This window comes from Eleginops maclovinus, chromosome 16, assembly GCF_036324505.1.
Source record: "Eleginops maclovinus isolate JMC-PN-2008 ecotype Puerto Natales chromosome 16, JC_Emac_rtc_rv5, whole genome shotgun sequence".
NCBI classification, from domain to species: Eukaryota; Metazoa; Chordata; class Actinopteri; order Perciformes; family Eleginopidae; genus Eleginops; species Eleginops maclovinus.
Window position 1 is genome coordinate 2,968,757 of NC_086364.1, and position 23,237 is coordinate 2,991,993.

The 23,237-nt window shown below is 41.7% G+C and overlaps 2 protein-coding genes across 2 annotated transcripts in view; one reads left to right on the forward strand and one right to left on the reverse strand.

The window, feature by feature from the left end:
* LOC134878476 (TANK-binding kinase 1-binding protein 1-like) overlaps positions 1-9,318 on the forward strand; it is a 28,399-nt gene extending 19,081 nt beyond the window's left edge. Inside the window, exons 8-12 of the mRNA XM_063904517.1 lie at positions 980-1,170; positions 1,260-1,541; positions 4,509-4,589; positions 4,677-4,904; positions 6,606-9,318. Coding sequence (XP_063760587.1) covers positions 980-1,170; positions 1,260-1,541; positions 4,509-4,589; positions 4,677-4,904; positions 6,606-6,734 — 911 coding nt within the window. The 3' untranslated portion in view covers positions 6,735-9,318. The remainder of the gene's footprint in view (positions 1-979; positions 1,171-1,259; positions 1,542-4,508; positions 4,590-4,676; positions 4,905-6,605) is intronic.
* A 1,571-nt stretch (positions 9,319-10,889) lies between these two features.
* On the reverse strand, positions 10,890-22,823 carry LOC134878253 (oxysterol-binding protein-related protein 7-like). Its single transcript, XM_063904166.1, has 23 exons — positions 22,619-22,823; positions 21,635-21,854; positions 21,173-21,316; positions 20,983-21,036; positions 20,779-20,892; positions 19,761-19,928; positions 19,361-19,502; positions 19,002-19,120; positions 18,647-18,736; positions 18,403-18,559; positions 17,695-17,828; positions 16,778-16,870; positions 15,681-15,861; positions 15,522-15,593; positions 14,519-14,733; positions 14,298-14,435; positions 14,152-14,215; positions 13,989-14,067; positions 13,358-13,502; positions 13,064-13,214; positions 12,690-12,816; positions 12,482-12,604; positions 10,890-11,784 (listed from the first exon to the last, which is right to left on the reverse strand). Exons 2-23 carry the CDS (start codon positions 21,800-21,802, stop codon positions 11,673-11,675), a joined length of 2,790 nt encoding a protein of 929 aa, XP_063760236.1. The 5' UTR covers positions 21,803-21,854; positions 22,619-22,823; the 3' UTR covers positions 10,890-11,672.
* Between the last annotated feature and the right edge of the window lie 414 nt (positions 22,824-23,237).

The window sequence follows — 23,237 nt, forward strand, 5'->3', positions numbered from 1 at the left end:
ATGTTTTATAGTAAGTAAATCAGAATCAGGAGTTTAATATTCTGTGATTAGAGGATTGGAATTGGGTACAACATTTTTCACTCAAATCGAGACTAAAAAATGTTCAAGCCAAAACGACCACAAACGTTCTTTTGTGATCATGTATGTTTAGAATTCAAACTATTTCTAACAGTCAAAGCTCATAGCTTTAACCTTGTGCATAGGGCAGACGGGGCTCAGGGGGAATGTGGTATGATCAATCAGAGGGTCAGTGGTAGGATCCTCAGCCCACATGGCAAGTGTGCTTCGATCAAGATACAGAACCCCAAATTGCTCCCGTAGGCATGTGTACAGAAGAGTCCTGCTGCTGCTCAGCTCGGCTTATTAGCTAGCTAGCTAGCTTGGGTAGTCAGTCCACATCATTAAGAGACACTAAGCCTAAGTCAGCTCAACCAAGAAAATATTACAACATGCCTATATTAAGTATGTTTTTATTGAATACAGCGATGGGGAACCCAAATGTGTCATGGGTCTTCATATGCTATCCAACACCACCATGAGGCCATCCAAGCTTCTGAAGAACCTGGAATATAAGTGCAAAACAAAGTTGCATTAGGATGTAGAATGAAAGGTGCTTCTGTTCAGCACCCTGACATGAATCCGGAGTATTAAGGTTGATAGGAATCAGAAAAAAACGCCATTATATTAGCCACCGCTAGTTATTTTAATAATAGCTGCAGTGATACAGACCTGAGGCAGGGTTACAGGGACACATGTATTTTCATCATCTTAGTAGTGTTACCATGTGTGAGGCCCAGTGAAAAGTACATGCCAGGATATGAGCTAATGATCAGTAATGCATATTTTGCTAAAGAATTGTATCTCTCTCATGCTTCTGATACAGGTGCTGTGCAATACAAACCGTATGCCTTTATGCTATCTAAAAATGCTTTATTTTTCAACAAATCTATGATTTTTGTCTTCTCTCTCCCTCCTCAAGTCAACCGTCCTTCCCCGGCCCCTCAGCATCTCTCACCCACCTCCCCCCAGCGCCCCTCACTCTCCCCTGACCGGCTCCACCCCAACCCCTCTCCTCCTCACTCCCCAACCGACGGGCCCGCCTCCTACTCCCATCAGCCAAACTGCAGCCGTCTCCGGGCCAGGTTCCAGGGTCGACGCAGTTACTCTGAGGTGAGGCAGGATAGTTTAACTTTATGTGATTCACAAAAAATGTGAAGTTTGATCATCGGTAATATGTGTGTCCTTTTCCCCTCTCCCAGGTATCTGACCCCTCAGGCCTCCGCCGGCCAATGGCTTGGATGATGAGGGATCCGGTATCGACACTCCCCAAGCCCAGGACCCTCCTGGGGGAGAAGCAGAGTTACGGACAAAACAAACCCCAGCTTCGTACCTCATTTGGGGGACTGGTGAGACCGGCGTCGGCTCACGGACCTGGAGGGGAGAGAGGAGGAGAAAGGGGAGGAGAGAGGGGAGGAGGTGGCAGTCTGAGCAGCAGTCCTCATCACTGTGCTCTGGACCGGGGCTTCCCTCTGGCTGCTGAGGTGAGACTTTCAGGGTATTTTCTCATTGCTAACTGCAATGCTGCACTCCCATTTACATTGGAAGTCAGAGGTCGAACTAGTAGTGACGCCACATCTGAGTTGACTGTCTTCTAGTAGCACAGGTCAGAAAAAGATGGCCGCCCGCAGGAAAGTTTACAGCTTTAGCATCCCCTCAAGTTAGCCATTGTTAGCAACACCAGTTGATAACTACACTTTATTTTGTATTTTGTGAACTCAAACATCGTAGCAACATATCCACAGATAGAAGATGAGCAGTACCATATGTACAGTTGATTTAATTTGGTACAATACATTACAGAAGAGCTAAACATGTTATATTATCAAACTATTCTCTTAATGTTCATATGCTGAGACTCCATTCTGAATGAAGATCTCGGGTATAGCGAAGTCTTTCCATGTTTCTATGTAGGACGTCCAACATCAGGGAGCGTTCCAGTTGAAATTTCCGACTTGGATACTTCCACTTCCCAGTACAACTGCAATGAACATTATTACCCCAATAGTGTAAAAGTGATGTTCTGTTTGAAAATAAGTCACACTTATACTGTCTCGCAGGTCCAGCCAATATTCTCATTATCTGAATTTGGTGGAAACATTTTCAAAACATTGACTTTTTGTTAAGTAATAACTAGCAAATTTAACATGCTAACTTTCTGAACTAAAGCATTGTCTCAATTTGGATTCTTCCCTCTCATTTCATGTTGTTCACTGCTAATCTTGTGTAGTGTTGTCTCAAACATACTAAGCTGCTGTGCCCTCCCCGGAAGTGGCGATCGCCACTGTTAGCTTGCTAGCTAGCAAAGATGTTTTTCAGTACTAAATCATTACAGGCTTCTCAATTACCCCTTTCAAATGGATGATGGATTCTTTTGACATCAGTATATAATTGGTACTTACTTAAATAGTGAAAAAAACACATGTGGTCTTTCACTTTTATTTATATGGCGCTGTTTACCGGGAAACCTCAATTGTGACTGGTCGACAACTCCTATTATATAGCCAAGATGGCGTTCATTGAGGGTTAGAAATGTGTTCAACAACTCACACCCAACTTTTTGGCTGTCATATGTGCACCATCTGGGTACCCTTGCATGCATTTTGCCATACTATGCATTGGGTCACACTTGTAGTGTAGAAGTATGCAAATTAAGACACAGCATAGGACACTGAGGTAGAGTACCTCAAAACATTAGAGCCTAACAAGAATGTTGAACGCGTCATCATGAGGTCCAACACTAGTTTTGGTGATCAGGTCCACTTTTCATGTCCCAGTTCATCCCATGAGAGTTGGATGTGTCAGGTTTTGGGAGGTTAACAGGACCCAAACGCAGAAATAAGGAGGAGGGATACAAAGTATAACCAAAAGCGAGCTTTATTTAATAAAAAGCTCTTCCAAAAAGGAAAAGTAGCAAAACAAATATATACTATATACTATACCACACCAGAAGGACTCAGGAGGACGCAGGAGGGCAGACAAGGGCCCTCCCTGTACCAAGACATGACACAGGGAACCAAATCACGGGAAAAGCAACGACGAACTGAGAAGGAACACAAGGGAAAGCAAGACTAAATGCACAGGGACTAATCACAAGACAAGACACAGCTGGGGAGGGGAGGAGAAACACGAGGGCAACAAGTGATCACAATCAGACAATCAGACACATGAGGGCAAACACAGGAAGTAACAACACCAGGATAAACTAAATGCCAAGATCACAGGAAATTAACTACACAAACCTAGATCGTGACAGGATGAGGTTGAGTTCAGAACTCTGAAGACCACTGATGATCCTCCTCCTGGCATCCACAAAATAAAATCTCATCCATGAATCAGCAGGATAGTGAAACATTATCACTCAACAAGTCGATACAGCTCTGAAACTTTACACAGTGAGCTCAGGCTGTGTGCTGCTGCTCAGGGAAACTGTGCTGATACTGTTTGCTCAGGCAGTTTGGGATTGGTACTGCAACCAAGAACATGCAATTTTGATATGCTAAGTGTCTGAGCACTCGATGGTGCTGCTCTGTGAGCTTCACCGCTGACCTCGATTTGATGAGCTGACCCAGAGAAAGGATGGCTTCTAAAGTTAAAGTCATTGACTCCGAGAGTATTTTAAGGTTATCACCCTTGATCGAATAACTCTCTTTAAAAAGGTTGAGCATGCTCAGTTTTAAAGCTAGATTTGATTTACTGGTACTATCAAAACTATGAATCCATTGTCATTAAATTATTCTCCAAGGTCAGGCTAAGTTTTGTCAAACCTCTCACCCAAAGATATCTGAATGAAAATGGGTTCCTTAGATACCCACAAGTCTCCCCTTTACAGACATGCCTACTTTACGCTAAGCACATTCATTTAGGTCTTTTTTTCCTCAAATATAAAAATGTACTTAAAGGTACCCTATTATACCCTTTTTCAACAATATATTCCAGGTCTCAGATATATGCACAACATGTCTCTGATTGGCTGAAACAACAAACAGATCATTGTAGCATCCCATAAACCCCTGTTCCAGAAAGTGCTGATTCAGTGCCTGTAGCGTTAAATGCTAATGAGCTGCTGCTGGCCACGCCCCTCTGAGAAGTGATTGGTTTAAAAAATACAATGGTGCTCTAGGAGGATATTCAGGTGATAAGGCGGGCGGGGGTTACCCTTCGGTTGGTGATTGGCTAATGGTTACACAACCCCCAAAAACATTGTGACATCACAAAGTTGCCAAATCAGATCAGCTCATTTTCAGACGGGTTTTAATAGAGATGGATCCGGACAAAAGGAGAGGAGGTCTTTGTTCTGGAAACGTTCAGAGTCTCTGACCACAGAGGGACCTCAAATGTATGTACAAAAGACATGAAAAAGTGGATTTTGGAACACTGCATTCAACTTTTATTGTATTATCATATAAACTGCAGTAGTAACGCTGATGCCCTTCCCCCCTCTTTTTCAGGTACATCACTTCTGTCGCCTTGATAACCCCCCCGAGCCCACCCCACTGGTGACCCCCCCACAGTCCTCTGATGATGAAGAGGTAATTGCGAGAATAATGTTGGTGGTTCTTCTCGTGGTTTAAATTTGGATTTTTAATTCAGAGGTTGTGTTTGGTGTAAATCTACAGGACGTTTGTACCTATTTGTCGCCTGCTGCCAGCCCGCCCCGGACCCTCGGCGCTATTGGGATTGGCTCATTGTCACCGAGGGAACAGCCCCTACACCCCTCATTCCCATCTCCTAGGAAACAGCCCCACCATCCCTCCTTCTCGTCCCCTGAGGGCCCTTCCACCCTCTCCTGCCATATGCCTCCCTACATGAACACTGAGCATGCTCAGTCGTGGCCCTCCATTAACGTGAGTGGGAAACAACGAGGAGAGTTACATAAAGACGTGAAGCAGGTTCCCCGCAGTCCTCGGGGGGGAAACTAACTGTTACAGCAAAGACAGAGGATAAAAAAACAAGCAGTTCCCAATGGATACCAAACACATGGAATATAGCAGTTAGGAGAGATGGGCAGTTTGAACACAGAAAACATTTATTTAGATTTAGAAAGATTGTTGCTGCATTGATGGGCAATCATTTTCCAATCTAGGCAGACCAATCAGGAACCACAACTCTGACACATGTTCTAGCAAATGTGTTAGCGTAAGCACCAGAATCAGAACATTTGGATTTAATGAGAGTCCTTTTTCTGACTACTGAACAGTTAATATGAAGTTAAAAATATAATAAACTCAACACAAAAAGTAAGGGAATGTGGTAGCTTATTTCTTTGTTGTTTCAAAGCTTTGTGGCAATAAATCTTATACCATTGGAAAGCTGCTTATCTGCCAATTGCACAATTTCAATATTTTCTCGTCTCAGGTGAATTGAAGTTAAGTCTTACCTGATTTGACTTAATTTGGCTCAACCTTTTTGAAAGGGGATTTGTCACATTTTTCATGGGCGCAATCCACATACTCAGCTCTGCTGCTCCTCCCACAAATGCATGGCCCTCACAAATGTGGCACCATTTGAAAGACTTTCCAACGGAATAAGACTTATTGCCAAGAAGCTTTGTTACATCAAAGAAATAATCTACCAAACACAAATTTCCTAACTTTTTGTGTTAAGTTTATTTACTTATATTGTTTTGTTTTGCACTTCCAGTTACACGCTAACTGCATTTGGTTGTTGAATACTCGTCCCCGGTGCAATGACAGTAAAGATGAATCTAATCAGATTTTATTGCCCGTTGGTGAGCCGTCAATCAAGAGAAGGCTGAAACGACAGGAATTGTGTTTTTATCTTTAGTTTCTCCTCTGCGTTTTAAAGGTCAAACTGCTGTCTCGACACTTTTACCAGGATTTATTAGATTGGAAAATTGCGGTAGCATTACAGGTACTGAAAGCCGATAAATGCAATAATTATGAATTCTTTAAAACAAAAACTGAAGAATTTTAAAGGCAATCTTGATTGATCTTTAGATGAAGAGGAGATAAATGACTGTTTCATCTGTATAGAAATGAACATTTGAAGTTAAAGAGGCTAAAAGGCTGGGAGATCTCTGTGTGTTCATCACTACAAGCAAACCCTTTAGATTTAATTTTCTGTATTTATTTAATTTGTTCAAAACCCAAATACTAACCATAAAAGGTATTAATAAAAATAAATACATTTATACAAGGAAAAACATTGGGTTTCATGACAGCTTCATTTTATAAAAAAATTAAATATATGTTAAAATAATATAAAGAAAAATAAATAAATGTAATAAAATAATTATATAAATAAAACAACTTTAAGTCAGAATGTGCAATAAAAGATGAATTAAAATAAAATCCAATGAGATATTTATATTAACAATGAGATAAAAGGGTCATTTCCAATAAAAGATCAAACTAAATATAATATATAATATAACTATTTATTATATATTACACATTTGAAGATATTGACATCATCCAATGGCTCACACAGCTTGTAAATTAAGGTCAAAAAACTAAATTCCGTGATTGCGCCATTGTATGACCTCTGTCCCCCTCTGTCCCCCTCCGTCCACCTCTGTCCCACAGTTATGGATGGAGTCTGAGGAGAGTGCTGCTCGGAGCTGTCCCCTATGTCAGCTGACCTTTCCAACCGGTTACCCTGACGACGCCCTCATCAAACACATCGACTCCCACCTGGAGAACAGCAAGATCTGACTTTATTCACAAGCGTTTTATACCCATCGTCCCCTGAGACTGGTTTCACCCCGGAACAGTTTGATGCGCCCGCATGCTTCTTTCTACAGAACTCACCCAGTATAGCCCAGCTCTTCTGGTAGACTCCCCTTTGTCCTTCAAACCATGTAGTGGATTCTAACCAGCAACTCTCCAGTTACAAAAGGCTTTCCACCCTCCTGGCTCGAGAGTTCAATAATAAAGTTGCAGGATGTACATCTTTTCATTTGTGTTCACAGAGAACACCAATACACATCTGTCACATGTCAGTCATTCTGTGCTAACCACTGACATACCGAGAGAGCTGGACACAGTGTAAGGGTCTCGTTCATTCCTATGAGAGTTGCTCAGGGGCACATAAAGCCAAAATGGACTGACACTCAAGTACAAAAATTCCTAGATCTTCCCCATACCTTCCCTAGCTCTTCCCTGGATCTTCCAGGGATCTTCCCTGGATTTTCCCTAGATCTTCCCTAGCTCTGCCTTGGATCTTTCCTAGATCTTCCCTGGATTTTCCCTAGATCTTCCCTAGCTCTGCCTTGGATCTTTCCTAGATCCTAGACAGGTCCTTTGCTGCAGCCTCCCCCTCCCTCTGGAACTCCCTTCCCAGTCACATCCGATCGGCCAACACTCTAAAAGCCCTCGACTCACATTTTTGCTCTTGCCTTCAACTGGTAATCCTCTACCCGCCGCCCCTATCCACCTGGCACTTTTTACATTTGGATGTAATATTTCTCTACTTGCTTGTGAAGCGTCTTTGAGCATCAGGAAAAGTGCTATGTAAATACCATGTGTTATTATTATTATTATTATTATTATTATTATTATTATTATTATTATTATTATTATTATTATTATCATCATTATTTGATCTTCCCTAGATCCTATCTGGATTTACACCGGCTCTTCCCGTGTCTTTCAGCGATCTTCCACATCCATGCAGTCCTTAGAGCATGCATACTTTTCCTAAAGCCCTCATATCCTGTCCGCTCTCGACTCAGTCAGATGAATGGAGACGGAACATAATTCTGGATTTGGTTCTTAGCGCAAAGGGCTATTCAAGGATTCGTACTTGATATTTGATTTAGCTCACAAATGATTACCGATTATGAAAGATGGCTTCAACGCCTGGATATTATTCCTGGGGTTTTGGTATAAGAGGGTGTTTTTCAAACAGGCCTGAGTGTGGCAGGAAACAAAGGTAGAAAAGGCGCTCTCAGCCGCAGACCAGGGCGGGAGAAGGATGTGCAGAGCTGGGATCAGTCCGACGGCGCAGCATGCATCCAGTCCCTGCTGGTACTGCTGTCATATTTGTTTGTGAAGGTTTCCATTTTTCACAAGACCTGCAATAAACTGCTGTGTTGTACAGTGATTCAGAGGTTCCAAAATGTCTGCAGAGGTTTTTTGTTACACACTTGTTTGGCTGCGATCACACAATGAACACGTTATGCTTCAAGGTTAAAACAGCAAGCAGGTCAGAACAATGGTGAGAGGGAAAGGAAGTGGTCCAAACAAACGTCAAGTAAACTCAACAGTGTGAACTGCTCTGAAGGTACATGTTCTAATAAAACAGAGCTGCAGTAGGAACCTACCGCCATCTCCTGGGTGGTAATGGAAGTGCCTTGGTTAAACCACAACCTTTATATTGAAAAGCAGAAAAGAATTAGTGTTTTTAATTTTTTAATGTTTTTCTCCAAATTGTTAACTTGAGAACTCGCGTGTCCTTGAAAGAGACATTTAATAATCATTCACTATCATTTTTTTGTGATTGTCATTTGCTATTGTTTTTACTGACATAAAAGAAAATAAATCTCAAAATAATTAGAATTATGATGAATGATTGTGAGCAAAATGTTATAAAATAGTTAAAATCCTGCAAAGCTAATGCATGAATATGAAAAACTGTCGGTTGTACTCATACAATCATGAATTTAATTAATGTAGACTTTATGACAAAAGAGCAGTTGATGAAAATAAATCTAGTTTTTAATATCAATTAATATGACAGTATTTAATGATATGGAAACCTTTTTTTAACCTGGTTTGTTTCATCTTTTAGTAACCCTGATTGTCATAATTTCTGATAATTTCCATACAGTATATTATAGTTGTCTGCGAATGGGGAAATTATGGCCTACAAATAAAATGATATTTTATCTTATGAAAAGATAAGTTACAACTGAAGTATTTCCAAATTCTGGCATAATACCTCAAAACTATAGTTATATTTATAGAATAATATAGTTATATTTCATAGCTACGGGAACATATTCATGAGGTAGAAACGTTATAATTGAAGTGTATGGCATGCAGGGGAATTTATGTTTGTATGGCAAATACATTTATAAACTTGTAAACTAATCATTAATAATGATGAGACATTATTATAGCTAGTTTACGAGTCCTTTGTTAGAAATGACTACAAATTATGTATATAACTGGGTCTTTTACGTTATACACCTGAAACTGCAGAGGATTACAATGGTAGGAAAATAAAGTGAAACCATATATAAAGTATTACTCCATTGCTCCTGGGCTGAAAAGAAGCAGACTCTTCTTTAGAAACTACCGGCAGATATTTTACTAACCAAAACTGTTTTTCTTTCTCTTAGTGTTTATTGTTTCAAGGATGAAACCCAAACTACTTAGGCCAAAAAATGCAGGATCTTTTATTTATAGATACCACTTGACAACATCAGAGGATTTTCTATGTTGTGCATACAGTATAAATACTAAGTTGGGGCAACATCAAAAAACATTTAAGGATATTTTTTGATTGATACGCTTCTAGAAATGTTTTAATCTTTTGCACATCTCTGGAAAACCTTCTTGGAAAATAAGGAATATTTTCCGTGGTCATTTGAAATATTTTGTATTTATATTAGTTTCTGTTCATTTGACTTTGACTGGAATAACTGCTGCTTTCTTGAACAATGCTCCTCTGCCATTCATTATCAGTCATAGAACATAACTACTGTCTTCACACTGCGCATTTTATGTTTTATTCATTAAAAAACTGGTGAGCTAGACGGGGAAGTGAATGGAGAGCTGTGTCCTCACTGTGTTTTTATTTCTGACACATTTTTAGTCCAATAATCCAAACTAAACAACCGTAGTGCACATAGCTCCTGGTTAGAAGTTAGCTTCTTTTTAAATAATGGGTGACTATAAATGTAGATTTTAGCGACCAGTAGAAGAGGAGACATGCTGCCTCACATCTCAATGGAGTGTGTATGTGTGTGTGTGTGTGTGGGGGGGGGGGGGGGGGGAATGCACAATGCAGCCAGCAGGAGACGCTAACTGCTACATTAGCAAGAGAGCAGAGTGAAAGCTGTTCTGACAACCAATCATAAGGCAGAACTGTTGATGGGGTTTTGTGATGCAACTAGAAGAAATAATAAATACATATGAAATCTAACCCATCGTGTGTCAAGTGAAGGACTAGTGTGGTCCAGCAGTGTGTCACCCACCAAGAGACAGCCGGCCTTATGAGGGAATAACTGAAATATTTTGCGGGGAGTAACAGAATGTAAGATTGACTCCACTTTAACATTAAAGGGGCCATATTCTGCTCATCTTCAGGTGTATGTCAGTATTTCCTGTCTCTCCTGGGACATGTCTCCATGCTTTAATGTTCAAAAAGCTCTTTATTTTCCTCATACTGCCTGTTCTGCAGCACCTCTTTTCACCTGTCTGAAAGCAGAGCCCAGTCTGCTCTGATTGGTTAGCTGGCCAGCTCTGTTGTGATTGGTGAACCACTTAGAGATGTGTTGGAGGGGCTTGCCAATAGAAGCACATATGTTACATAGTGATGTCACTTTGTTCAGGAAGCAAACAAAGGAGGCATTTTACGCAGGGGTGGGGGGTGTGTGAGAGAGAAACTCCCTCCGGAGGGAACACAGGGAACTTAGAAATTGTATTACTAATAACAGTGTAAATAAGTCAGTGATAATTAAAAGAAGAGTTCAAATATTAGGAAGGTGTTCAGCGTTCATCGAGAAATCTTTCCCTGTTCAGTCACATTGATTCTTTTATTTGGCCTTAGTCATCCATTGTCATTATGGAAACCGTTTTATCATTCTTTGGGGACACGACATTCAGCAAGACATCGCATATTAGACTCAAACACAGCAACAGTTGATTTTGGTACCTTTTATTTGAAACAGAAGCATTAAGAAAACACATTCACTGGTTTAACAGTAGTCTCTTTTCCTTATTAAAATCGATTGTTGAAACATCAATAAAAACACTTCACTGCCTCAACAGAGCGCAGGGCACAAAAAGGTAAAACCCCCGCCCGTCAGCTCAGTTCGGACATTAACAAATCATACAGACGAGAGGACAAGGGTACCAGGAGGAGCCAATCAGCAAGTGGATCATGCATCACCACTGTGTACACATCAGAAGAAAACCCCCCCACCAAAATGTACAAATGGACACACGTTAAAGAGTAAGACCCACAGAGAAGGGAGCAGGACAGCACCAGTTCACCTGTAACATACCCCACAAGGACCTGATGGGCCCCGTGTCCTGGGCCCCCCCTCTGCAAGAAGCAAGCTTTTCCTAGTATTCCTTACCCATCACAACTATCAGAATGAGCCTTACTTAAAATAATAGACATTTTTAAACTAACATAATATCTGATGTTTGTCCCAACAATATGATACAAAACACTTTACACACAGAGGCTTCAACCCTCTTTCCTCGACGGCCTCGGTAAAAAGCTTAAAAAACAGATATAAAGTTAAGATTAGCTTTTTGATCATGAAGGTCTCAAACATGAAGAGCCCTTCTTCTCTACGTCTGACGGGAGCAGCAGGCCTCTGGATCTTTACATCTTCTAAGAGGTTATGTACATGGATACAAGTCATTTTTTACCACCTACAGGGCGCATCATTGCTCTTCATGCCCTCAGTGTGCTCAGCACCACAGGTCCAGGTTGTCAGTGTAGGCGAAGCCGGGCTCTTGGCGCACCTTCCAGTAGGTGTTGTTGGTGCGCCACACCTCTCTGCCCGCCTCATCCACAGTTTTACTGAGAGGATAGGAAAACGCTTTGTTCATATTTTACATTTAATATACAGCCCCGGATAAAAATCATGATCATGTCAGCATTGTCATTTTCTCCTGTTTTATTATTTATAGATTTGACTTTGAGTTAAATTAATGTCTTTCTTTGTTTTTATTGTATTCTATAAACTACTTGACATTTTTCTCTGTTGGGATTCAACAGACACTGGAATGGCTGCCATACATGTAGAGACAAAGATTTAAGAACCATTTGGAGTGGTCTCTTCATTTTTTTACAGAGTTGTATATTTAAAAGTGGGGGAAAAAGTACTCCAATCGTTTCCTTAAGTAACAGAACTACATATTTGGTCCTGGAAATGATCCCTGGAAACAGGTGAGACTGTTAGCCTGGCTAATGCTAACAGTATCCACCTCCCAGCAGCTCTTAAAGGCAACACCACATTCATCCTCATTTGTTAAAGATGGAGAATAAATGAAAGCGGCTTTAGAGGTTATGTTTGGGACTACTTTTTGGTCAGACTCAGTAATTTTAGGCCATTAGATAATCCATAATTCCTACCATTTCTCACTTTATTATAAACACATCACAGTACACAGTTTTAGTAGTTTTGAACTTGAAATATTTTCTAAGATTTAATTTGTTTACAAGGGACTGAAAGTCTCCTGTAAGATGTATCTGGTTGTGAAAACGCAGATCTCACCTGAAGAACCGCGAGACGTGCTCCTCCCCCGTTTTGGCCATCTCCTTCCTCCTCTCCCTCTGCTTCTCCTCCACCTCATCCTTCTTTTTATCTGCTTCTGCGACCTTCCCCTCCTCCAGCAGCCTGATGGAGAGTTCAAACAACGGCTTAACAAAGTCTGTAAAGAGTACAGATGCTTCAGTCTTTAAAATCTGAATCCAGAAGGTACCTCTGGTCTGGTCTGAAGCGAGTGTCTGTGGGGGGGAGGACGGCCTTCAGCTCAGGCGTCAGCTCGTTCAGTTCTCTGGCGTAGCGGGAGAAGCCGTAGAACTGGGCGTAGTCATCGGGCTGCACGTCTAAACAGGAAATGATGTCATGCACATTAAGAACAGGGACAAATCTAATTCTACAGACTTCTATATTATACAAACAAAGAGGGTTGAACAGCGTTTATACAGAGTGAAGAGGAGGAGAAAGACGCCTGGTATTTTCCATTCCAATGTTCCTATACAGGTTAATCGTTTCTGCATCTTGTGCGTTTTATCTTTTCAAATTGAGTCTGTGTTTTTCCCAGTTCTCCCAGTAGGAGGACTTGCTACTCACTGGGCTTCCAGATGCACTTTGGTGTGGACAGGGTGTCACAGAAAATGCCTTCGTGCCACAGCCCTCCGAAGCGATGAACCACCTCTCCATCCCGGTCCAGAACCACGCCCTGGACCTCGTTCTTACTGTTGGCTGAGCTCCAGTAGCGGGACTGGAGGACAGGGAGGACAGAGGTTAAACAGGAGAGGACAAAAAGCAGTAACGGATACAAATACTGTATATACGAGGGGCTGGATAAACATGGACTTCATTGAGTGAGTGAGTGTGTGTGTGTGTGAGTGTGTGTGTCCTGACCTTGACAAAGGTGATTTTGCAGGTGCAAGTGTCGTCCTTTGTGTTTTTGATGACCACCTCCCCGTAGTGCTCCAACCAGCGCTCCTGACTCAGCACGTTGTGTATACACGTCACTGCCTTGTTCCATTCATAGTGATCCCCGTACCTACACACACACACACACACACACACACACACACACACACACACACTAATTAATGTTTGTTGATGAACAGTGCTGAGAATCTCCTGCAGATGGGAACAGTGAAAAATAATCACAGGAGTGAAATGGTTTTTCTTACTTGAATAATTACTACAATACTTGTATTTTTGTTAGATATACATACAATTATCACCACAATGTTAGATTAAATGTACTTGATCCCACTTTGGTAAATTTTTATTCATCAAAAAAGTGTAAGATTAGGTTATTGGCAGGGGAAGATGAAGGGTTAAACCACTGATTGTTGGCGGGATTTGGAAATACACAAACTGGATTAATCGGTAAACTTAAGTCTTCTGGTGTCTTTTTAATCCACATATTCCCTGTAACTATAGGCGAGACAGCAACTACATTTGATTACTAAAAAATATATATTAACTCGTATACATTAAGTTTGACTGTGGCTGCTTGGTGTTAGATGAGGCTCACCGGGGCAGGGAAACATTGACCAGTCCAGAAGAGATGATCTCCATAGACTTCCCCCAGAACTTGTTCTTCCATCTCTGATCTGAGACAGACAGACAGAGAGTTAGATGGTAACCACGTACACAGCAGGTGATACAGTACTCGTCTTGAATCTCAAAGCTCCTACCTTGCCAGAAAGTGAAATTCTTTGACTCAGCGTGGCAGGCAGACATGGGCGGGTGATGGCAGACCTGAAAGCACGGCATCGTTACAGAGTGTTCTGATCTCAGATGGAGATTAGAGGAGCATGTGTGGATCTTGTTCTGCTGTTACCTGCTCACTGAGGAATTTGAAGCCCCGGTCTTCTCTGTGACTCTCGTAGGTTTCTCCCAGGACAGGATTGAAGGGCTTATAGCGATTCCTCCAGGTCGCCCAGGCATATCCAGAGATAGAGAACACCGCCACGTAAACCTGAGGACGAGCATTGTTTTTTATTCAAGCATTCACCTGCATGCCACCTCCAGCAGTTTAAGAATCTAATAAAGGTGACTCACCATCCTCTCGTATGGATCATCGATGGTGTTGGCGATGTCCAGCAGCTCCGAGTACTCCAGCTCTTCACTGAGTCTCTGCAGCAGAGACAGCGGCTCGTTGAGAGCGACCGGCATGGAGATTCTGGACAGGTCCTTCCCGATGTTGTTGTACAGGATGTTCATGATGCCGATGTGGCTGTTGTCGGTTCCTGAGGCGAGGAGGACAGTGCGACGGCCTGCAGAACAGAAACACAAGTCAGTCAGAGGATTGAACCACTTTTGATTGCTGTGGCATTATGCTACAGCTCAAACCTTTCATTTGATTGTTTAAATGTGAAAAATCTGGTGACTGTGGCTTTGTCTTTTATGCATCCAACCAGAAAAACATTGTATTATTAAAAAAGGAAGGAACTATGCAGCCATGAGACATTCATCTGTCTCATCGGATCTGACCAGAGTAAGGGTTGAATAATGACAAACTTCCTAATTCCTTTATTTGTTGCTATAGGCCTGTACCTGATTTATTAAAAACACGTTTAAACGGAGAGCGGGAGGCCTTTAACTCTATCTGGGAGCAGTTTATGCATTAAAAAAACAGCATAAAACAGAGTGAAAACCTTTCATTATTTTAAGTGTGTGTATATACATTGGTTTAATGGTTTTTTTCTTAATCATTTTTATTTATACATCTACAAATATTTGTTTTAATTGTTAATATTATCATTACTATTATGTGTGTGCAATGTGCATTCATATGAAGTGTATTTAATTTAAGTGCTGTCATATCAGTTAATGTCATTCATTTGATTTATTTAGTTTTTTTTATTTTCATTTTTTGTTGCTGTTTTTCGTTTGCCTGTCAATCTGGAAAATGAACAGTGGTAAAAACCTATCAGCACATGTACTTAAGGAACACGTTGCCATAATTGGGTCTCCCTGTGCCATAGGGAAGCAGCATCTTTGTTAAGTCAGTCCTGAAAAGCCCAGCTTGTTGCCCTGCAGCGTACAGTACTGGAGCAGTTACCAGTATTGGTGAGCACTGGGCTGGGGTTGTCCGCGTTGCTCAGACTGGCCCTGTAGTTGAGGGTGGCTGTGGCTGAGGAGGAGAGAGGAGAAGGTCAGATCATTCTGCAGTGCTTTTGACTTGTAAAGCGTGCTGGAGGGAATCTGGGTAATCACTCACTATGTCCCTCCTCCGGCTCAGAGTTGGTGGTGGTGGTGATGTCACTCATGCCCGACTCGTCTGACGCCTCGGCCTCTGATGAGCTCTCGCACACGATCACCTCGCTGGCGTCAAAGTACTCGGCCATGGATTCGGCCACGGAGGGCGTGCGGTGACACTGACGGCTCAATGATGGCGTCCTCTGTGTGTGTGGGGGGGGGGGGCACAGAGGGGTTTGTTGCTCAAATTACTCAGTTTGTACAAAAAGTGTTTGATCCAGGCCATTACTGAACCATCAATCATGTATATATTTAGAATAAATTATTTCCCATTTTATATACATATTATATAGAATGGAAGTGGTGACAAGCCCTAAAGGTTCTGATAGTTCGGTTTTTTGTAGATTTTTGCAAAACATTTGCAAGTTTTTGTCTTCATTGCGGTTAAAAACGTTGCCACTGACAACATAATGTGTGTGTTTGTGGCTATTTTTTGTACTGCAGCTTCCATTGTGCATGTTTTGTGTGTGCAGATGTGGGAGAAGTACTCAGATCTTGTACTTGAGTAAAAGTAGAAGTACTCAGATCTTGTACTTGAGTAAAAGTAGAAGTACTCAGATCTTGTGCTTGAGTAAAAGTAGAAGTACTAAGATCTTGTACTTGAGTAAAGTAGAAGTACTCAGATCTTGTACTAGAGTAAAGTAGAAGTACCAGAGTGTAGGAATACTCTGTCACAGTAAAAGTCCTGCATTCAAAATGTTCCTCCAGTGAAAGTAGAAAGTACTCTCATCTAAATGTACTTAAAGTAGCGACAGTAAAAGTAGTCATTGTGTGATTGGTCCATTTCAGAATAATATCTCTGATATGTTTTATAATGATTGATCATTAAAGTGTTCTCAGAGCTGGTAAAGGTGCAGCTAGTTTGAATGGCTTTGTATACTGCAGGGTAGCTGCTGGATTTACTCCAGGTGAACTACAGTCTGATTTAAGGGCTGATTATATTTACCATCACTAATCCAAATCTGAAAATTAAATAAAGATGTTAAATGCATGTGAAAAATATGAGAGCAAGAGTATGAAATTGACAAACACCACACCAATGTACAAAGCAGTACACACCTGGTCAAGACGGACGGTGCAGAATGATTCCTCAGAAGAGTCAGAGGACAGGGAAAGGGAGTGGACTTTGGTCAGACGGGACTGTATGTCAAGCTAGAGGCATGCATAGACACGCACACACACATACCAGCCATGCAAGACACAGGAAGAGGAAACACAGGATCACAGTTTAATGCAGAATGTCACCCAGACTCCAAAACTAATGGCCAATGTTTAGCAGGGAAGAGGTCTACAGTTTTTAATAGATTTAAAATGAAATATGTGGTATTCAAACTGTTTTAGCAGGTAAACTTAGTCAACTGATTCAGCGGTAATGCAGATCTGTTGACTCTTTACAGGAATTTACTAAAGTAGAGGGACAGCTGCCGTGCAACCAACCACAAAGTTAAGCCCAGTCACAAAACTGAAAAAAAAAAGACAGGATGGACGGAAAACCAACAGGAAGCTTAGAAGCATGCAACACATCAGAAAAAGCTTACAGAGCAGCACACTGACAGCAGGAATTAAGCCACTTGACTGACAAGACTTTTTGGTTTCAGTGTGCGACAACGATCAAGTTATGTGTGTCTTTGTGAAGGGAAGACTTGAGGTGTGTTTCTCAAGGACGCGCCTGTGATAACCTGTGCCCGTCCTTCCTTCAAACAGCCCAAACCTGCTCCACAGTTTCACACTGCAGCTCAGTGACACACAGCCAGGGCTGGGCCTTCATTGTCTGCAGGCCAATACTGATATTTAATGCCAATACTCAGGGATACAAGTGTTGGACTCGGGGACTAAAAGGCCAGGAAGTGATCACAGAGGGATGAGGGACTGCCTCCAATCTATGTCATCGTTTTTATTCTGTTCTGCTTTTCAGCATCATGAAGAAAGAGAGAGTTTTGCTTTCATGGAACCCTGCTCTGCTCCGAGTGTGTTACCTCAGACATTGTGTTGCAGAGTGTAGCGAGCTGTTGGGAGGTGTTGTGCCTAAGGTCTGGGCCAGTCCAGGCCTGCCTCAGCCGCTCTCTCTCCAAGGACAGGATCTCATGGACGGACTTGAGAGACGCGTGGACTGCAACACAACATTAACAAAAGTCCAGTTATTGCTCACATGATGCTAGGAATAAATATGCTACCTGTGATAAAGGTGCCGTCTTCCTTTTTTAAATTCATTTTTTCAGTATCTACAACCTAACAAGACACTTTAAAAAGCTTATTTCAAATAAACAATGTTTGGCTTTTATTTTTACTTACATTAAAGAAAATCAAAGATGTTAGTTGTATTCTTTTTTTAGTCAACCTAATGAAGGACATTTTTAATGAATAACTAACTTTGATTCAGTAGCATCTTACTACAAAAATCCAAGCATCAGCAGCCAAACTCTTTTAAACTGTAAAATTAATATCTTATCAGCATCAATATAATATTTATATATATTTTAGTGTCTCTTTATAGCACTTCAACTTATTTTCATTATTATGTTTATATAAATATTTTGAATCTATTTGTATTCCATTCGAGAATGTCGCAACTCACAAAAGCCAAATCTCCCAGGGATAAACATGATATACTGATTTGGATTCTGATCAGACTAATGTCCCTGATGGAGCCTGTGTGGAGTATAGAGCTGTAGAGAGAGTTGTACCTCTCTGAGACGAGGCGCAGATGTCCTGTTGGAGCTTCTTGGCCTCGGGTGATGTGACCTGAGGGTTGGACAGCTGAGTGTAAACGTAGTCTGGGATGGACTTAACAGAGGATCCAATGCCAGTGCTGCCATTGGAACTGAGGTGGCTGGAGGTGAACTGAAAAAAAGGAACAAAGAGGAATGGTATTATTTAAAAAACAAGATGAATGGCATCACTGAGTAAAGCGTTAAGAGTCGAGCCTACCATTCCCCCCATGGCTTCGACGCGGGACATAGTCCTGGAGTGACCAAATCCTTTCCCCGTCTTCCTCTTGGGTTTCTCCAGGGACAGATTCTGAAACACACCAACAGGGTCACAGCTTCTCTCCAATAACATCCACTTCTACAGTAGATTCATGTGGAATTGTGGACCTATATTTAACTAAACTGAAAATATTCTCCTGAGGCATGATCACACCTCAGGCTTTAAGGAATTTTCTGGGGCTCCACTGTTACCTTATGTTATCCAAATCAACATAATCTCAGTGGGGTCTTAAAAGCCTTCCAACTAATTAAAAACACAAGACAGAAAAGCCTTCACAGAGCTACTGAAGGCTTACCTGCATGCTGATTCTCATCTCCAGGTCTGTGTTGGTGATGGGCAGGCCTCCTTCCAGCCAGCGGAGTCTCTGGATCAGCTGGGCCAGCTCCGTCAGCTCTGCCTGACAGCGAGCCAGGTCTGACACACATAGGGTCAAAGGTCACTTTGGTTATGAACAGAACCAGCAAAAGAGGTTTTGCAGCTTCCTATCAGTGGTCTGCCCCCTTAGAGTTAGTGAGTGCTGCATTCTCACATTTCATTCTGTGTACTTCAAAGGGTTGTTCCGAGTGTGAGTATGTTGGAACAAACAGACCCAACCATGGTGGGCTTGGCACGTTTTATTTTCAGTACAGCATCATACAGTGTAACGCTTCTCACCGTTGGAGGTGGCGTCGATGTCGTGGGTCTGCTGCAGCCATGCCGACACCTTGCTGGTCACCCCTGGGTTCGAGGCCACGGCGGGGGCAGGGATTGACATCTCTCGCGGGTAAACTGATGCCGAGCTGGCATAGTAAGGAGGCTGGAATAGCCAACAGGTCAAAAGAGATTTTAAAACAATTACACCTTTTATTTTCTTATGTTTTACAAATAGACAGCTTTCAACATGGGCCGAACTGCAAGCAATGCTGGGATATCTGTGTAAGGTACATATTGGTGGGGGTTGAAAGCTGATGCCACACACAAAGCCAGATGGCAATTTTTGAAGAATGTTAAAAATGGAGTCAAATGGAATTGTTGTTGGTTTTTATTGTGTGACATTATGTTTAGCGGGACTGACCGTGGCACTGCTGGACTGAGCGATTGAAGCCATGGTGGGCAAAGTGCTGGGACCCATGGAGAGAGCGTGAAGGACGCCATGGTGGACGCTCATCGCCTCGTTCTTCCTGAAGACACGATGTGCACACAGCTTCGTCAACCAGATGTAGAAGATGTCATGGCTCTTTGCCTGACCACGAGGATAGGAGAGGCAAAATACAGAGAATTTTAAAAAAGGACATAACAAAAACAATTAAAAGCTTTTTAGGGAAAGGGCCTGTAATCCTTTTCTATAAAACCTGGTCTATATTCCGACCATTTCCCCACCTTTGTTACTTGGTCTTATTTAATATTATGTGGAAGTCTGATATAAATATTTATTTGTTCTTCTTGAATCTACTGCAATAAATAATCATGAGAAAATATTTACCTTTGTCTACTTTTTGGAAAGAATCCGAACTCTGAAATTTGACCATTGCTTATAAGTTCAACATTGGACAATGCAAGAGCGTTTAAAGTTCAAGGTGTGTTTGTTGTTTATGTTTTTAAATGTTTTGATTTGATGGAGCAGGGTGTACTTTTATTAGTCCTTTTGTTAGAGATGTGTCTGTTGTCTGTGTTTGTTTTTAGAGTGTGTCAGGATGGATCCCTTGTCTTTTTATCTGCAAACTAAATCTACCTACGGGTACAAATAAAGAACCTGAACCTGTTTGACTTTTATTCTAAAATAATATAGTCAGAGTTCATTAAAGGCAGATCCCAAGGATTAGGCCAAAAAAGGTACATCTTTAAATATATCAAATGAATAAAATGTGTTAAAAAGAAATAATATCCCCGGCTAAGGAACAGCCAGCTGGAGCCGTGCCCTCTGGCTTCAGATTGTGTGTAACCTGTTTTTATCCCATTTTTAGTTTTTGAAGCACATGGTGCAAAACATGTTAGCTAATGCAATACAAATGAAACATACTGGTTGTTATAGGTCACCCTTTTTCCTTAAGTTTAGTCTCTGTTATCTATTGGGTTAATACATTGTAGGTTACCTTGAGGTGGTAGATGTTGTCTCCAGCATCCAGGTCTATGCCTTTGGACTTCTTGTTGATGGACATCACAGCCAGGCTGACGTCCAGAGAGCCATGCAGCTTCCCTCTCTGAATCTGAAACAACAATTAAATGAAACAATTCAAATCACAGTTCACATCCATGTCTCTATCACTGCTCTGTGACAGACCGTGTTAATAACTCACATCTTGCTGCGTCTTTGAGTACTTGAGAATTCCTTTCTCCAACATGAAGTATCTCTGAAAAAGAACAAATTGCAGTGACGCGTTAGAAAGAAATCCAAACTTGAAAAGGTAAAGCAACTCTTCAGACATGTTTACCAGAAAATAGTATGAAACACATACTGCAAAAACCTTAATAAACCTGGGTGCTCACCTTGTGCCAGCCTTTGAGCGGGTACTTCCTCCTCTTCATCAGGTAGCCCTCACAGATGCCAGGGATGCTGAGGTCCACAGAGGAGCTGGGCGCTGAGTACATGTCATGAGGCTGCAGATCGTCCATCACCTCCCAGTTACGGCCCTGACAGAGGACACACATTGTTACTGAAACATCCAAATGACTCAATACGTTCGGCCTTTGATGTACAGGAGTAATATATTTTATTTTTTAAGAGTGACAATTTGGCATCAGAAGAAAAACAAGAAAGTAAATACATGTTCAAAAACAATTTTATGGAAATTCTTTGGATTCAGCAAAGGGAAATCACAATGCTATGTCCTCCATACTGTTTGCAGGGCCATACATTAAAAACAGCCAGTAGGAAATAAAGCATTGACTTGGGTATTCTGCAAACCTAAAAACAGTGCCGTCAGATTGTGCCGCTGGGGGTCTGTTTACCTGCTTGGAGTGTTTGGAGGAGCCGGTGCTGCTGCTGCGCGAGTGGCCAGGTCTGAAGGTGCTGGCTGGAGATTTGTCGAGGCCACTCATCACAGACTGGCTGCTGCTCAGAGGCGGCGGAACCACCTGAGGGTCCATTTGTGCAAAGTGAGGAGGGTAGCGATGCATGGAGGGGAAGGACCTTCAGGACAGGTTGCTTTTCATGGCACCGTTCCAAACACTGAGGAAATGTCAACAGAACTGGGATCAATCAATGAGGAAGATCAATCAAGTTCAGACAAAGTTCCTTTCCAAAATAATATAAGATGCCTATAAACCTTGTTTGTCTTTCTTGTGTTGTGTTCTATAACATCAGGGTTCAAATACAGTTTAGAAATAAGCAGTAGAAACTACCTTTACCTCACATTGTTAATGACAGTGGGAATGTAGGAAGTTGAAAGATCCCTGCATCATGAGGTCAAACAGACAATGAAATACCTGACAAAGAACCAGTCAACAGATGGCATATTTATCTAGTGGCTCTACTTGCTTTTCTTAAAATGAGACACACCCCTCTTCAACCGCTGGCTTTCCCTTTTATCTAATGTAGCAGGTGGGAACAGACGCCAGGAGGAAATCGTTCATTGTCACATGGTTTGTTCAAAGAAAATATTTGTATCAGCTCAGGATGGATAAAAAGATCTGCAGCCCTGGATAACACTTGGACAATAAGTTAAAATATCCAATGCCATTTGTCTACTGCACCATTTTTCCTGAACATAACGTCTATTTTGTTTAAAATACCACATTAACACAAATATTGATGTATTATGGTAGGCTTCCATCTGTAAGGGCTCACTCCTATGCCTAAATGAAAGCATTTGCACATACAGGAAGTGGAAATTGTGTTGAGACCGTATCAAATGGAATGAAATAACACCACTGACAGTAACAACAGTTAAAAAGAGGAAAGACTTGGTGACACAACAACAAATAAAAACACACCTGTGTTGCTGCTCCCCCAATAGTCCACGGGAAATTCCTTTTAACGTTCTCCAATGTAACTTTAAAGCTGCAATAATTCCCCTCAAAGTCCTTATTTTAAAAAAAAAGGGAAACCAAAGCACAGAATGAAACACTTCTAGGAACAACCCTTCAGCATGAACATCCTCTGTTACACTGGGAGCATTGTCAGCCCTGACTGATGCGCCTGTCAAACCGGTGCATATCAAAGCCCGGCGGGTATCTGGGAGGGGCTGAGAGCAGAGCAACACTCGACCTGACCCAACAGGCCTGCCAGCTCCGTCATCACCAGAGGCCAAGATCTAAAATGCATGTGTTCTCAGCAGAGGTACAGTAGAAGCACAAGAGCTCTGAGCAGCATTCAAAGAGTAGTATCAAAAGGTTTAGAGATGTGTCTGTGCAGACATAAATCAACCTGATGAGATTACCTGTCAAAATAATAGTGCACTCAGAACATGGATCCATTTAGAACTATAGTGAGTTATTGTCTTGAACAAGCAAACTAAGAAATGTGTAAAATCCCAACAATGGCAGGAATTCCTGCTGTAGTGTGCCTGAAGAGTTTGGTTTCAAAACACCACAAAAAAAACATGTTCTCTTG